General features: G+C 40.0%; 1 protein-coding gene across 1 annotated transcript in view; it reads right to left on the reverse strand.

The window, feature by feature from the left end:
- otog (otogelin) overlaps positions 1 to 18,217 on the reverse strand; it is a 220,029-nt gene that overhangs the window by 173,936 nt on the left and 27,876 nt on the right. Inside the window, exons 7-12 of the mRNA XM_048607318.1 lie at positions 17,539 to 17,744; positions 13,388 to 13,518; positions 8,787 to 8,893; positions 8,413 to 8,522; positions 5,016 to 5,141; positions 2,161 to 2,269 (exon numbers count right to left, since the gene is read on the reverse strand). Of these exons, the coding sequence (XP_048463275.1) occupies positions 2,161 to 2,269; positions 5,016 to 5,141; positions 8,413 to 8,522; positions 8,787 to 8,893; positions 13,388 to 13,518; positions 17,539 to 17,744 (789 nt within the window). The remainder of the gene's footprint in view (positions 1 to 2,160; positions 2,270 to 5,015; positions 5,142 to 8,412; positions 8,523 to 8,786; positions 8,894 to 13,387; positions 13,519 to 17,538; positions 17,745 to 18,217) is intronic.

The raw sequence follows: 18,217 nt of genomic DNA on the forward strand, positions 1-18,217 counted from the left end.
TGTGTGTGTGTGTGTGTGTGTGTGTGTGTGTGTGTGTGTGTGTGTGTATAGATGAGAGATATAAGAAGGTATGGCATGCATAGCTGGAGGGACGATGGAACATTTGAATGGGTGGAGACAAAGCATAGGAGGAATGATTGAGAATGAAAAATCATGGGGTTTGGGTTTTAGGTGTAGTGGTGAGGATGTATGAGGAATGAAGGCCAGAAGGCTTACCAGTCATCCACAGATAAAAGTCCCAGCAAACAGAGGTGGGTCTCCTAACCTGCTGGCCTCAACATCGGCCTGCTACTGTTCCCACTTAATCCAGCATCAGAAGGCAGCACTCCTGTCTCCAGCCTGCCCCAACTACCTGGGGTGAAAACAACGCGTGTGCACATTCCCTCGGAAAATTCACTTGGGAAAGTGACATCAGGAAATGGCCCAACTGAAGAATAAAATCCATCTGTGTATCACAATTTCACGTCTTTTGGCATATTCAACAAATCCTGAATATGTGAATATTCTTACACTAAGTCTTTAAACAATAGCTTACAGCATCTATAATTTTAAGTTTCAGAAATCTTTTATCTACTTCACAATAAACATTCAGTTTTCAAATGGTAAAGGATGTTAGCAGGATAATTAGCACAATCCTAACAACTTTCGTGTTCTCCCAACCTTGACGAATCTTAACTGTTTAAGTAAGGTCTTAAAGTGATGACCAATGACAAAATGTAGCTATGAGGTGGATTCTTCCCATCCAGGGTTCTCAGGAAGAGGCTGCTGGAGGCCCGAGTCCTCTCTCCTGGCAATTATTTTCTCTTATTTCTCCGTAAGTCCAGCTGAGAATCAGATCCTGAATTTATTACGTAAACCAAAATGGTATGTCAAGGGCTTCTAAACCATGAAGAAGGATTAATCCTATGAATCTAAATGCTGAGAGGCTGTACAAGTCTGGGATAGTCATGATTCTCTGGATGGGAGTCTTACATGCTGAGAATGCTCACTCCAAGTTCTAGCTATTTCTGTTAATGACTAGAAAGTCATGCTCAGCACATACATGAATTTCTGATCAGCACTCACTGTTGGGAGACTAAAGTTAGAATAACATCTCAAATCTGCCTATCCAATATATCGACACCTCTTGTCTACATTCATGGTCCTGTTGTTTTCCAATATAACATTTCTGTTGCAACTGAAGTTCCAGGTCTATTTCAAATTATCCCCATCGATTAAATATTTAAAAAGATTGATATAAAAACTTGAATTTACCTTTATAACACATCAGCCTGAATCTTTCAACCTGAGTCAGAATTCCTATTCCTGACCCGTGAAAGATTGTTCAGTTATTCCTCAATTTTTCCAGCTAGACCTCAGACGTTGGATCTATCACAACTGAAGCAGTCCAGCAAACATGGAGACAACACGAAGTGAATCATTGCCAAAAATTGTTACCCTTTTTTAATGACAATAACTGCCATGTTCCAGAAAGTAAACATTGCTGAAGGTCCTAAATCCACCTTGATAGTAAGGGAGAGAACTGAAGTGTGTAAGGTAGGTGAGTGAGGACGGTTGCCCATAGCAGCTGAGTGAGTGAGCGGCTGAGGGCTGGGTTGAGTATCAGGTGGTGGAAGTAGGTTGGTCAGGTGTCCTTGGAGGAGGGATCAGGCATCCAGTGGGGGTGGGAGATTTTAGTGCCTCTCAGATGCCCGTTGTGGTGAGGGTGATGTCACTCGGGTGTCCAGTAGGGTTATCAGAGATCTGTGAGATTGGGGCACTGGAAAGCCAGAGAGGGGGGACAACTATTGCGAGTGATTGAAGGTTCCAGTGGTGAGTAGCTGGAACAGTAGCCAGCTTTATAGTCAGCAGTTAGTTTGAGTAGGTCTTAATTCCAGCAGCTTCTCCTAGGGAATTATTAAATACAAGTAAATCAGAACACTGCAAAGTCTCCAAATATAACTCTGGGTGCAATTGCCCAATGAAAATTTAAGCCTCCTTGTAAGTACCACACTGTCAGTGCATCAAACACCAACAGGTACCAATGTGCATCTTTCAGGGAGACTGGAAGATCTAGCCACCATATAATACATGCACAACAACATAAGGATTTTACGGTGTTTTAATGTGAAATAAATCCCACTGAGAATGGAAAGACGCCTTGCAGAATGAATCACTAACCAGTAGCTGCATTGTTCCTGAATTACAGAGCCTGAAGTATAGGGAATCCCTTGAAACATACAAGGACACTCTGTGGAGTTCAAACATGTTCCATTTTCATGAACTGAACCTGTAAGAAACAATTACATCATTTTATGCCTCACTTTTAAAAACATTTTATAATTGTCAGAAATACTATTGTTCATATAAAATATTATATTTAAAATTTAGGTTACAAGTAAGTGCAGAAAATTACTAACTAATGGTTAGCTGATAAGACTAGATAAAATAACTTCTTATTTAAACATTCAAACTTCAGGAAAACTTTGTTCCAAAAAACCACTTTGGCAACTACAACTTTATAATTGTGCCTATAATGTAATAATAAAACATTGCAAGGCACTTCACAAGGGCACATTGAAACAAAGCATAATACTGAGCCACATGTTAGGGCTGATGACCAAAAACTTAATCATAGAGCTAAGTTTTAAGGAGTGTCTTAATAAGGAAAGGCAGTGAGGTTTAGGGAGGGTATGCTAGAGCTTAAATGTTAGATAATGGAAGTCACAGTCAACAATGGTGGACCAATTAATATATTAGGAATGCATAAGAGATCAGAATGAGAGGAGTGCAGATATCTCAATGGGTTGTGGGATTGGAGAAGATTACATCTATAGGGAGGAGGCAGCCATGGAGGAATTTGGAAACAAGGATGAGATGTTGCCTGACTGGGAGCCAACATGGGTCAGTGACAACAGCGGTGGTAGCTCATTGAAATTGAAGACATGATGGGGGAGCAAAATTTTGTACGACCTCAAATTTATGGAGGAAGAATGTGGGTGATCCAGCCAAGACAGAACTGGAATAGCTAAACCTAAGGCAAATGAAGGCATGCATGTTGGTTTCACCAGAAGACGAGTAGAGATGGGATGGTTGTTATAGTATGCTATGCCAGGTTTTCAAGATAATCTAAATGAGGAAACTCTTGGATCTAAACTGTTGCCAAGTTATAAACAGATTGGTTTAAAGGACTCTTCATTCCTCTGTGACAAGCTGATACTCTCCAGGCCATCCCATGTTATCTTGTGGTAGAATCCATTGATGAATAACTATTGATGGGACAGCTGCAACAAGCAAATAAGTAGATGAAAGATAACGATACCAGGGATCCTGGTAGCATTCTAGCTGAGTCCTCCAGAGCTGCTGGAGACATCAAGACTCCATGCACTCGTCCTACAGATTTGGGAGGAAAAAGAGCTCCTCCACTCCAGCCCATCCCTCCCTTGACTTGAGGAATGAGACAATTTTTACTATCTTCAAGAAGCAAATAAACCATGCTGTGGAAACTACCAATGTATTTTGTTGCCAAAGCAGGGGATGTATACGACCCTGGAATATGTTGAGCAGTTGTCATACCTTGCCATCCACTGCCGTGAAAAGGCCAGCATTGACAAGATGATTCAAAACTGGATCAACTACAACAAGCCAGTCTTCTACAAATTAAAGCAATGCATATTTGACAAGAAAGTTTTCCACAAGTCAACAGTTGTCTTAGTGTACAGAGTAATTGCTGTAGCCACACTCCTACACTGCAGAGAGACCTGAACTGTGTATCAGTGACACATAAAAGACTGTTTGAGAAAATCTATTGGCAATGCCTCTGCCACATTCTTCAGATTCAATGAAACAAATTTGAACAAATGTTCGTATCCCTAATGAAGCCAGATCCATAAGAATTCAGGCTACAATATCAACTACAATGGACTGGACATTGTGCCTGTAATCCTGTAAAGTACTGCTCCACCAGGCCCTATTTTCTCCACTCTCAACCAGCATGTTTTCGGCGAAGGATGCAAAAAATACTACAAAGATACTCTGAAACTCTGCTTGATGTATGGCATCATTGACAATAATAATTGGGAACAGCCTGCTACTAATTGTTCAACATCATGACAACTTGTCCATCAAGGTGCAACATGCTTCAAGCCCAAACATCTTAGTGATAATGTAAAGAAGTAACACAGAGGGAAATAAAGGAAGCATATCTTGTATTCTCACATGTGCAATATCCTGCCTCATGTACTCAAAGATCTGAAAGTCAAGAAACAGCCTGTTCAGTCACATGAAGAAATAGCAGAAACTCTCAACTGAGTAGACATCATCCTTTAATCAAGGTATAACCTACAATGAATTAAAAATGAAACATAAAAACTTCTGTTTGTTCTGTTTTTTGACTTACTGCATTTTCTCACTTCCTCTTCATTTCCACTTTAACCATAACTCTACTGTTCCCTCAAAAAAATACCTGAAGTCTAAAATCATCTTTTTCAATTATAAAAAACTTGCTCTGATTTCATTTTATTTCCTCTTATATTGTCATTTGAAGACGAGTAAGATATTACAGCTGCTTGCAACAGCCAAAGTCCTGACAAAATTACTTAAAAAACTGGTTATTTAACTGTCAGTCATCATCTACTGATGCATTCTCCACAGTAACACCTTTACCAATCTGAATCAACTTGCCAAACAATGAGCATGCATATCCCATACAAAACACAAAAACCCATTCCCTTTATATTGGCATTCTTCTAAATGTCCTGAAGAGTGCAAGGTAATGAGTTTAAAAAAGGGGGGGGGGGGGGGGCTTTATTCAGCAATATGCAGACAATACTTACTTGAATTTTCCAAGTTGCTGTTTGAAAACCAGACCCAAAGGTCAACTTAAAATATACTTAAGTTATAGTTATGTAACGACATCTATGCTCTCACTAGGTCAATTTTTGACACATCAAAACTGGATAGGCTCACTGTGGACAAGCAAACACAATGAGGCTTAAGAATGATTTTAATTTAAATTGTATAAATTACGAATCTACCTTCAGGGCAATAGCATCCATCAAGACACTGAAAATCACTGTCAATGCATTCCTGCTCTAGGCCACACGACACGGGACAACAATCCACACATTCACGGTGGACAAATTCACCTTCACAAACGGGCACTGTGGAGAAAAAAAATGGCAAAGAAAAGATAGCAACTAAGACAACTTGAGATTTTTAATTATGAATTATCATATTGCATTCAAGAGAGATCAGTTTGGAATTGTTATACTTATAAAGTAAAATGACAACAGCTCTGAGGAATTAAAAACTTTTGGCTCCCAATGACGACATAAAATCTTTTTTATTCTGCCTCATCATGAGTAGATTCCTCTCTTCTGCTGCCAGCAATGTGTCTTCCGTTCAAACTAAGTAGAGCATACCAAGCTATGTCTCCATAAATCATACAGTTCCCAGACTGTCCTAATGACCCAGGTGAGATTTTACAAGATCCTGCAATTCTAGCAGCATCTGTCATGCAGCCAGTCAATTACAGCAGACCTGACACAGTCTCAGTCATTAAATATGATTCATGAATTACACAAGAATATTTACAGCCTTGCACTGAGTGTGCTGCAAACCTATCAATTGTTCCATTTTCAGCACACATTTTGTTGATTTAATTTGTTCACTGTAATAAATACAAAGCTTTATCTGTTAGAAGTTAGCTATATATATCCTGTGATAGGTAAAGGAATAGGTCAGTGCGAGAGGTTTTGTTTTACTAGAAATCAGTTAAGATTTCATTTCTAGAGAAACAAGGCCAGTGGAATAATTAGTCTTAGCCAGCAATGGTTTGACTGAAAAGGGGTTCACAGATAGACAAGGTCTCTTCCAATAGAGGATTAGCAATTAGTTAATGCTTAAATCTAACAATCAAACTAGAATACACCTAGAATACACCTCCTCCCACCCACCTTTCTGTAAAAATGTCATTCCCTATTCACCAATTCCTTCGCCTCCACCGCATCTGCTCCCAGGATGAGGCATTCCACTTCCATACATCTCAGATGTCCTCGTTTTTCCAGGACCGCAACTTCCCCCCCTCAGTGGTTGAGAACGCCCTCCACGGTGTTTCCCGCATTTCCCACAACTCATCCCTCACACCCCGTCCACGCAATAAGAACCAAAAAAGAATCCCCCTCGTCCTCACGTACCACCCCACCAACCTCCGGATCCAACACATCATCCTCTGACACTTCTGCCATCTGCAATCCGACCCCACCACCAAAGACATTTTTCCCTCCCCACCCTTATCTGCTTTCCGGAGGGACAACTCTCTCCGTGACTCCCTTGTCCGCTCCACACTCCCCTCCAGCCCCACCACACCCGGCACTTTTCCCTGCAACTGCAGGAAGTGCTACACCTGCCTCTACACCTCCTCCCTCATCCCCATCCCAGGCCCCAAGAAGACTTTTCACATCAAGCAGATGTTCACCTGCACATCTGCTAATGCGGTATACTGCATCCGCTGTACCCGTTGTGGCCTCCTCTACATCGGGGAAACCAAGCGGAGGCTTGGGGACCACTTTGCAGAACACCTACACTCGGTTCGCAATAAACAACTGCACCTCCCAGTCACGAACCATTTCAACTCCCCCTCCCATTCCTCAGACGACATGTCCATCCTGGGCCTCCTGCAGTGCCACAACAATGCCACCCGAAGGTTGCAGGAACAGCAACTCATATTCCGCTTGGGAACCCTGCAGCCCAATGGTATCAATGTGGATTTCACAAGCTTCAAAATCTCCCCTCCCCCTACCGCATCCCAAAACCAATCCAGCTCGTCCCTGCCTCCCTAACCTGTTCTTCCTCCCACCTATCCCCTCCTCCCACCTCAAGCCGCACCCCCATTTCCTACCTACTAACCTCATCCCGCCCCCTTGACCTGTCCATCCTCCCTGGACTGACCTATCTCCTCCCTACCTCCCCACCTACACTCACCTTTACTGGCTCCATCCCCGCCTCTTTGACCTGTCTGTTTCCTCTCCACCTATCTTCTCCTCTATCCATCCTCTAACCGCCTCCCCCTCTCTCCCTATTTATTTCAGAACCCCCTTCCCCTCCCCCATTTCTGAAGAAGGGTCTAGGCCCGAAACGTCAGCCTTCCTGCTCCTATGATGCTGCTTGGCCTGCTGTGTTCATCCAGCTCTACACCTTGTTATCTCAGATTCTCCAGCATCTGCAGTTCCTACTATCTCTGAATCAAACTAGAAAGTTGTGTTAGCTTTTCATTTAACCCTGCTGAAAGAAGCTTAAGAAGGCAAGAAAGTTAGGAGGTCATGTGTGGCTGTACAGGACATTGCTTAGGCCACTGTTGGAATATTGCGTTCAATTCTGGTGTCCCTGCTATAGGAAAGATGTTGTGAAACTTGAAAGGGTTCAGAAAAGATTTACAAGTATGTTGCTGGAGTTAAAGGGTTTGAACTATACGGAGAGGCTGAATAAGCAGGGGCCCTTTTTCTCTGGAGCATCAGAGGCTATGGGGTGACTTTAGAGAGGTTTATAGAATCATGAAGGGCATGGATAGGGTAAATAGTCAAGCTCTTTTTTACAGGATAAGTGGAAACTTTTCCAAAACTAGACAGCATAGGTTTAAGGTGTGAAGAGAAAGATTTAAAAGGGACCTAAGGGACAACATTCTCATGCAGAGAGTGGTGTATATATGGAACGAACTGCCAGAGGAAATGGTGGAAGCTGATACAATTACAACATTTAAGAGGCATCCGAATGGGTGCATGAATTGGAAGAATTTAGAGAGATAGGGCCCAACTGCTTGCAAATGGGACGAGATTAGTTAAAGATATCTGGTCCGCATGGACAAATTGGACCGAAGGATTTGTTTCCGTGCTGTACAATTCTGTGACTCTATAAGTGAAATAGATGATGAAAGAATGAGCTGCTTGCATGTGCCGACTGGTCCAATATTTGCTACTTGTTACAGTCATGCAACTTTAGTGAATAACTAGAGAGTTCTATTTCAGGTTAAAATCTGATTGAACTCAACCACCCACCATATCAGTTGCACTTGATCCTGAGTGATCAATTAGATTGAGTGATCAATTACCTTCAACTAGCTTTCAAAGTTAAAAAAAAACTATAATTTGCTGTGACAAAAACCATTTGTTCTCATTATATATTGTTAAACCACACATATATGTCTCAGACTAACAACTGCAAGGTATCATAGATCATAGATCCAAAGAACACTTGAATGCTCCTAAGTCACCCATCCGTAGTGTTGATTAATATGGTCTCAAAATCTTTCGTAGATGTACTTGGGATTACGACATAAATTAATTCTAATTGCCTAATGGGACCGAAAAATCACTCTGCATTAATGTAGACTGTGTAGTAAATCTGCTCCATATGTCTGCTGTCAGCGTATCATACCACACTGGTTGAACAACTGTCTCCATTCATGTAATGGTTGATTTGCTTGTGCACAAGCTCTTGCATACTCGGTCAGCACTCCACACAATGTTGTATTATCAGGTCCATACCTGATCAAATGAAAGAAAGTAACAACATTGAAAAATAATTGCACAGCCAGAGTATCCTTGCCTCCTTCACTTAAGCAAAAGTCTTTTTCTCTTGTTCATGAACATTTGCAATCAGGCAAATAATGTGGATCTTTGGAAAGCTACATTTTTCAGTTGCATAATCTTTTATCATAAATTATTTATGGGAGTATTTACAGTGTGAATTATGAGTACATATTATAATTAAACATGTTATAAAGACTGTATTTCTTTTAACATACTCACATGCACAGATCATTCACACAGCTCGCCATGTATGGATAAGGTTGAACATGGTAATGACAGAGGACAAATGGATATCCAAGAAGCACCCTACATGTGTGTCTTATTTTCTGAAAATTATCATAAAAGTGTTAGAGCTCTCATAATCATCAGGAGGTAAATGAAACATATAGTAAGTTACAGAAAATAAAACTGGCATTACCTTTTCAATAACATGTTACAAACTTAAAATGGATACTGTAACAAGTCAGATCAATTTCAAAGAAATAGAATCAAGACCAATGCCTTGTATCAATTTTGCAAAACATCCCTACTTTTATACTCAATTCCCTTTGAAATAAGGTTAACATTTCTTTTGCCTTCCCTGTTACAAGGACTCCAGATTCATCTGAGCTGCAGTTTTCTGCCATCATTCCCTATTGAAATAGTATTCAGCTCTTCTACTTTTCCTGCTAAAGTGCACAACCTCACATTTTCCCACATTATATTCCATTTCCCAGGATTTCCCCCACTCTCATAACATGTCTATATCATCTATAAATTCTGTGCGTCATTCTCAGAACCTGACTTGCTACCAATTTTTGTGTCAACCACATATTTGGCAATAGTACATTCATTTCCATCTTCCAAGTCATTAACACGTATTTAAATAATCGTGGCTCGAGCTCTGATCCATGCAGTACTCCAATAGTTAGTTACAAGTTTCCAACCCAAAAATACCCACATTGTCCCAACTCTTTGTCTTCTAGTACTTAGCCAATCCTTGATCCATGTAATTATACTATCTACAACAGCACAGGCACCTTATGAAATAGCTTATGTGAGGTATCTTACTGAACACTATTAGAAATCCAAATATATTATATCTACTGGTTCCCCTCTATCTATTCTATTTGTTACTTCTTAGAAGGAACATAATAAATTTGTCAAGTATAATTGCCCCTTAATGGAGCTATGCTGACTCTGTTTGATTATATTATGTATTTCTAAGTCCTCTATTATTACATCTTTTGTAATAGACACTAACATTGTCCCATGACAAATGTTAAGCTAACTGGCTGAGAGACAATCATTTTTGTCTCCTTCCTTTTTTGAATAAAGGTGTTATTTTAGCAGTTTTCAAATCCTGTGGGACATTTCCAGAACCTAAAACTTCTTGGAAGATGACAACCAATGCGTCCACTATCTCTGCAGCTACTTCATTTAAAAGCCTTTGATGTGACCCATCAGGTCCAATAGAATTATCAGCCTTCCATTCTATTAGTTTTCCTAGTATATTTTCAATTGTGATCATGTGTTTATTTCCTCCCCTCCTTTTATTTAACATTTTTTGGAATGCCATTAGTATCAAATACTGTGATGATGGTCAAAAAATATTTATTCAATTCCTCTGCCATTTCCTAGCTCTACATTCTTATTTCTCAAGCCCTGTTCTCTAAGGGGCCTATGTTCATTGTGGCCTCTTGTTTCACTTTTATCTATTTAAAGATGCTTTTTTTTAAAATCACTTGCTAGTTTGTCTTCAAAGTTTACCTTATACCTTTAATTTTGGACATGTTTTATTAGCTTTCAAAACTTTCCCAATCCTCTGATCTGCCATTAACCTTTGTCACATTGTATAATCTTTCTTTCAATTTGCTACTGTTCTTAATTTCCCTGGTTAACTGCAGTTAGGTTATCAGCTTCCTAGAATCCTTCTGCCTTACTGTGTTACAAGTCTAATCATCATTGGATGCAACTTGTAAATGTAACATAATTTTCCTTCAAAGATTAACAATTGATATTCACATCCACTGGGGCTCTGGCACTATCAGTAAGTACTTATCTGATGCAGAGGTAACATAACACTTAAAGTTAACATATTTGAAGAGGAAGAATTTTCAGCTTTGTAGGGACAAAACTGCACTATTGTAATACCTTGACCAGCTCTTTCAAAGAGTTGGCATAGCCAAAGGAGGTCAAATAATGATTTGTGCTGCAAGATTATATGGTCAGTATTTTGGCAAGGCAAGGGGATCCTACCTGTTGCTGGACAGCCTGTGAGGAATCACATCACCTCTTTCTGGATATGCCAGTCATATCATGTGCCACTCCAGGACTTAGCAGCCAAGCAGCAGAATTTTCCCCAGGAATCAAGGACATCAAGGGTGAAAGTCCCACTCATCCACAGCTACCATCTTCTTAGAGACCAGACTTCTACTGATTGGTAACACCATCAAGAAGGTGATGGTTGCTGCTAATACAAAAGTGATCCAGAGCCTAGGACCCAGGTCACCGAGGACTAATGGCTAGAGAGGGTTGAGTTGACATCAGGGCAGGGGCTGGGCTCTCAGTGAATTCCCTTCCTACTGCCTGGCTCTTGATCAGGCACTGAGTGTCCTTGAATAAGAGGTTTGAATCCAACCCAAGGAGCCTGCCAAGACTGTTTGTCATACTCTCTGCTCACCTCTGGTTCCATTGAGACATGAAGCCAGAATTCCTGAGACACTATCATTGTATGACTGCACCTTTGGTTTTCTAATCTACCTGCTAAGATGTATAACAACACACCTCTGAAGCAAGGAGGACTTAAACCCAGGCCTCCTGGCTTGGAGGTAGGGACAATACCGCTGTGCCATAAAGAGCCAGCTGGAACAGGATGAGGTCCTTAAGTGAGTGCTAAGTGGTCAATTAATGGCCTCAACTGACACTGTGGAAGAAAGGCTGTTCATTTATCATCTCAGCATTGGTTTCATCAGGGTGGAGGCAGGAAGCTGACAGGATCCCCACCCACCATCCTCCTACCTAATTAAGTGACCCCAACACCCAGCATTAAACTTGCCATAGTATTCAAAGTCAAAGTCAATCTGTAGTCAACCTTTCACCTTCTCCTTATTTCATCCTAGCAGCATGTAGCAAACTATTGCTTCCACTGCTTTTGCATTAAACAGATCGTGCAGTCAATTGTTTCCATAATAAAGACAATTATTTATACAGACAAAGCATTAAAGTAACCAAGAAAAACTGGGGGTGGAGACGGAATTGATTAAATGTGAAGATGGAATGGTGTTGCTACTCTGTTCCCATCATAAATGAATACCCCTGGTTGACTGAATCACATGACCATGCATTACTGTTTTCGGGGATGAGACTTGAATCCATAAAGCATCACGAGGGAATCCTAGCACTGAGCCAAAGTTTGCACAAAAAATTTTCATTCAATATAACTCCATCTAACTGAAGTGATGTACAAAAACATAAATGTCACCAATCTTAAATGATGAAACTTTGCTTCCATCACAAAGCCAATCTTGTATATTTGGTTGGACAACAATCATAGCAAAGATACAGTAACATGGAGGAAATTCCAGAAGAAGGGTTTGTTTTCTAAATAGCTCACACTTTCTGTCCTGCCAGAAGACTGTTATTTGGGATTTATTAATTCATGCACAACTATAGCATGGTCAGCTCTGGAAGTTACAAGTAACTTAGGGATGTCCTACTAAAGTTGACAATGATTAGAATAGATTCATAACATTCAATTTATTGAATATATTAAATATGTCTTTCACATTGTCAATTTTGTATAACATTCATGTATTAAAATGTAATAAAATATTGAATACAGGTGGGTATCTATTTACATCGGTACTGTCTATTCATGTAGATTAAACTCATTGATTCATTATTTATACATTGATGACCACATATTTATTGTAGTGAATCCCAGAGTTTCTGTTGAATTTCAGATTGCCTGCTCAGTAACAAACCTCTCTAATATTGACTTCATCTTCAGCATTTTTAACTAGCCTCTAGTCCAGATCTTGGGCTATGTACACCCAGCACTATCTTCCTTACATGGGGCTCAGTAGTTAGTGCTGCTGCCTCACAGCACCAGGGACTGGTGTTTGATTCCATCGTTGGGCCACTGTCTGTGTGGAGTTTGTATGTCTCCCCGTGTCTGCGTGGGTTTCCTCCGGGTGCTCCGGTTTCCTCCCACAGTCCAAAAACATGCAGGTTAGGTGGATTGGCTATGCTAAATTGCTCATCGTGTCCAGGGATGTGTAGGTTAGATGCTTTAGCATGGGAAATGCAGAGTTACAGGGAGACGGTGGGCCTGGGTGGGGTGTTGATCAGAAGGTTGGTGTGGACTTGTTGGGCCTGATGGCCTGTTTCTACACTGAAGGGGTACTATGGTATGGTACAAGCTTCTCCATGAACTTGGACACCATTGCCTTCCTCTGTCAGTCTTAGACTTTCTGCTCCTGACTTTAGCATCTCTGTTCTTAATGTGCTTTTTATAAAACATTTACTCTCCCCACAATGAATCCCAACAAAATGATATTGTGGCCGAATGTTCAGCACACAACAACATTACAGGAAATCCACTGGTTATGGAAAATTATCTTAATTAAGCAGTTAGAGACTCTGGAAGATAAAATTATTGTTCATCAAAATCAGTTTTATCTTAAATAACATATTGCATCAATGTCATTTTCTAATTCTCCTGATCTTTGCAAAGGATACAGAAACTATTATAACCTATGATATCAATATACATTTCAAAACAGTTTAATATCTTGAAAATAAAACTTGGCTTAAAATTAAATTGGCTCATAACTAACTTCAATTACTGTCTGGCTTTGTCCGAAACATGGTGCTGGGTGGTTGACAGGAATAACGCGACAAAGTTCCTTGTCTGGAATGTCTTCTCTCCAGCTATTACCAAAAAGAGTTATTTCTTCTGTTAATAAACCTAAAAAAAATCAAAACAATTAAATTTAATTTGAAAAAATACATGTTCCCTGAAGCACAGACTTTCCTCTTGAATGAAGATCAGGTGGACAAGTGGCAGGACACAACTAATGGCCACTTATGAAAAGGTGGGCTAACCACATTAAGTTTTTCACATTGCCAAAGTTGCATAAATGCAGCAAGACTCTGGTGTCAGGAACACCAGAGATTAACAGCTTGCCCTTATGATGGTGGAAACTTAAAGGCTACTGCACAGCACCAGCTAGGTGTTAAAAACTAACTTGTTGCAAAATTTAGACACAATGACATGCTCAGTGGAAAAGAGGTAATAGTGGCACTGACCATTTTGCAGATACATATATCACCCTGGTCAAGATTAGTAAAATACTTTGTGAAGGTTATAAATGATTGTGTGAAAGGTGAGGGAGCTCAGGCTCAGACTGAAAAGACAAAGCTCATGAAGATTTAAAACAAGGCTAGAAGATTCACCAGCTTGCATGATAGGGAGAATAGCGAGGAAGAAGTCTCACCTTAAATGAGATTCCTGGGTTAACAGTTGCCAGGCTGGTAAAGGAATACAACAGAAGTAGACGTTTGACTTGTACCAGAAGAACTTATCCACTCAAAAGACAGTGAAGTGGGCTGTGCTAAAAATACAAGATCTGTTCTGTAGTTTAAAATGTAAGTTGCCTATAAAATAATGTTCAGTTAACGCTGCTTTTAACTTGTTGTTATTGCAAAGGTCTTGAACATGAATTGTTGTCATGCCATCTCCCATGGAATCAATGTCATTATCTCACGGCTCTGTTGGATTAGTCCTGTGGTTTTGTATGAGCCTACAGTGCAGTAATGTGATACTTAGGAAGACCATGTTGGAATTTTCACACTGTAGGTGTTTGAGCTTCCATTGCAGTAGAATGGGGTGCCAGAGGAGCTCCAGCTGAGCACCACTGCTCTGTTCATGGAACTCACCAGTCTCTCCGTTTCAGACAGAACACTCTCCAAAAGGCCCTGAAGTTTGACTCATCCAATGAGGTGTGAGTTTGCTGAGAAGATTCTTAGCGCACCCAGTATTTTCTAATGTTTGGTTATCGAACATGGCGTCTGAATCCACTGCAACAAAGCATTGTGTAATTCTCCTATACAGTGCAATGCACTTTTGGCGCTCAAACCCACTGCTGTATCTACTGCACACTTGTGCCCTGTGATCAACTACACAGAAATTCATCTTCCATCCTACTGCATGTCCTGCCTATTTCAGAGCTTGCTGCAATAAAGTTTCACAATGTCTGCAGGAATGCTGCCCTCTTATTCCTGAAGTGACATAGGGATTTCTACATTTCTTTACTCCATGTACAGACAGAGTGGGAAAGATTAGATTCGGTGCAAAGGGTGAGCTGGTGAAAACATCTGCAATTATCATCCAAAGTATTTCTATGAATTAGAAGAAAGACTTTTTTTTTATAAAAAAGACGAAATTGCAACTAAATTTGGCTTGATATCTTTGCCAGTGTTGCCAACTAACATGGTTATGACTCTTCCCTTTCTTACAATAGCCAGCACAACTTCTACTAGAGGGTATTGCATGTGGCTCTGTGTTCTACCTCCTCCATTAGTAGTTTCTGGTCTCAGATTATGGGCCAGCATCTTGTGAAGGGATTGTTACTAAGTCCCCTGTGAGATTTTTAAAGAAAATGCCAGTTATGGCTGAATAGCTGCTATGTTGTGTATTGAATGTGATATGTGGAGACATGAATTTGGAATAGTGGTAAGAATCTATTGATTACAATCAGTATGCAGAAGGAGCGCAGAGGCAGATTGATGAGAAAGGATACCTGGGGAGAAGAGTAATAAGATCAGAGGTGACACAGATATGCGGAAATGATACAAAGCTATATTTTAACCTTTTCAACCATGGAGAGGTCACTGAACCTATTGCAGCATTGCAGCTATATTCTGGGCATTGATGTTTACTGCTGCCTCATGTCGTGGTTAACTCAGGTATTGCCTGAATGACTTATTGTTCCCGAAAAATTAAAGGGGGCTTCCGTCCTGCCATCCCCTACCTGATTAAGGAGCTGTCAGTAGCCATTTCTTCCTTCACAAAACTCCTTTCTTTCTGCAACCACAAGGCACTTCTGTTTAAGAAATGCTGGTTGTTTTTAAATGGTGTCAATCAAGCTTTATCTCCATCCTGGCCATCAAAACTGGATGTACCTCATGTTGACTGCATATCTGCCACATTGTTATGAGATCCCAGCACCAACTTCACAAGTTGACTGGGTTCAGACAAACAGGAATTTTAATTGTGATCTCTGTCTACTGGGCATAGATTTTCAGGTCTTTGACTATGGAAGTACATTAACTGGACTATGGTGCCAACTTAAACAAGAAGAACAATGTTGTTGAAGGTTGTCTGAATATTATTTAAATGTTGGAAAATCCGAAAGGATTTAGGAGTTCAAACACACATTATTAAAATAGAACAGTCAGGTACAAAAATTGCGTTTCAAGGCTGATAAAATTCTAGCCTTTATAACAAGACAGCTGGGATATAAAGAGGACAAAGTTTTGCTAAAAGAAGACCTGGCTAGTCTAATGTACAGCTCTGGGAACTACACCGTAAAAAGGAAATATTAGCCTTAGAAAGAGTGACGCATCGGTTCAAAGGTTTGATTTGGAGGCACAATTACATAAACCAGGCTTATATTACCTGTACAGAAGGTTAAGGGTGATTTGATTGAGGTTTTTAAGATTTTGTGTGAAATTGATGAGTTAAATTGAGAGGCAGCTTTCCGATCGGTTTGAAAGCCTAGTGAACCGGGGTATAATCTCAACTTGCATTTGCACAATACCTTTCAAACAGAAAAGAATTCTAAACCACAGGGTAATTATGAATGAAAATTTAACACTGAATCACACAAGATCAAGTGTTTAGTCAAAGATGAATGTCAATGGAGGAAGGTAAAGTAGACATGCACAACGGTTTAGGGAGGGATTTCCAAAGCTTTAGGCCTTTGATACTGTAGACAAGCCGCCAATGGAGGAATAATTAAAATCTGAGATCCTCAGGAAGGAGTTCAGATAGCTTGGAAGGCTACAGAGCTGGAATAGGTTACTGAGGAAGGGAGGGACTGAAACCATGTAAGGATCTGAAAACAAGGATGAGAATTTTAAACTTGAGACATTGCTCAAGCAGGCTCAAGGGCTGATCGGTGAAGAGGACCATTTGAGAGTAAGGATCTGGACAGTAGAGTTTTACATGATCTCAGGTTCACAAATTTTGGGAATGGGTGCCCTACCACAATCATTTAATAATTTTGTCTATGTAATATTTCCAAGGTGAAAGTATTACTTCGAAGTCGCAGTGAACTGCGCTATAAATTAGTTTACCCAGGGCTTTTTATATTGTAGCAAAATATCATTCCTTTTCATTTATTGTTATTTAATATTCACATTATTTACATTGTTTACACTAGAAGAAAAATAACTGGAGTGAAACATGAGAAATACAACAGTTCTCCACAGGCTGTACATGAATAATGTACATATTAAAAATTTTGGTTTCCCCAGAGAAAAAAGCGACTTCTACATTACACATTGCCATGTCGTGATTCAAATTACGTGTGTTGACCCTCTCGCTCTGACAGCACAGTATTTCTCTTGCTCATTGAGAAAAGGTTTAAACAGACCACTGCACAAATCAGATGCTACCATTGAATAGCCACAATGGAAAAGAGCACAAATCAGAGACCTGGCTATGATAAAATAGTTCACTGCGCCATAATTATTCTTAGAAAGAATCTTTTGGTATGTTCAATGAAAACGGTTTTAGCATGTGTTAGATGCAAACAAAAGGTATTTGAATTACAGACTTCAAAAAAATCATACTTTGCACATTGAGAGATAAATGGTATCAGTATCTATGTTGAGATATCTAGCAGTTCTCCAGCATTATACCATACACAACCAAATCAGATTACCATATTCGTGCTTACTTGATTTTTTTTTTAAAACTCACCATAGCTAGTGTATAAGTCATCATGCATATTTCCATTAAAATTGCCACATAGTCCGCATACTTTTCCAACATAATCCACATTTATTTTTACATAGGCTCCTGAACTACCATCCCATGCCAGAGAAAATCCATGGTGATGTCTAACCAGAATGTATCCAGCTATTTGTTCAAATTTTAGGTTTCCAATAACGTATGGCAGCTGCACCCTGGGGAACAGAGTAAGAAATTCGAAGTTACATTTCTTTAAAGATAGCTGACCCAATGTTTTGTAGTTATCAAGAACTGATAGTGTTATTATGACAGCACCACACTTTGTTAACAGTCATATTACTCTGAGTACAGCTCTGAATAAACAACCAACAGAATGGTAACCAGAACCATGAATGAAAGGATGAAGTAGGTGGTACCTGAAGGACCATCAACTCAAAGAAAGACACACTTTGCCCTGCCCAAACCTGTTCATCCTCCATTGCAAAGAGTTGGCCTTGACTGTGAGTGGCAGACTAGCACAATCCAAGGTCCAGGACTACAAGATTAGGGATACATGAAGGCTTGGGGAGCTGCTGTTAAAGTGCTGTGAACAAAGGCCACAACCTAAAGAATTTCAGCCACTGAGAGGCTAATAACTGATAGAATGCCTCAGGCTATCTGTGTATAAAAGAATGCATATAATTCTTAT

This window comes from Rhincodon typus, chromosome 17, assembly GCF_021869965.1.
Source record: "Rhincodon typus isolate 14 chromosome 17, sRhiTyp1.1, whole genome shotgun sequence".
NCBI classification, from domain to species: domain Eukaryota; kingdom Metazoa; phylum Chordata; class Chondrichthyes; order Orectolobiformes; family Rhincodontidae; genus Rhincodon; species Rhincodon typus.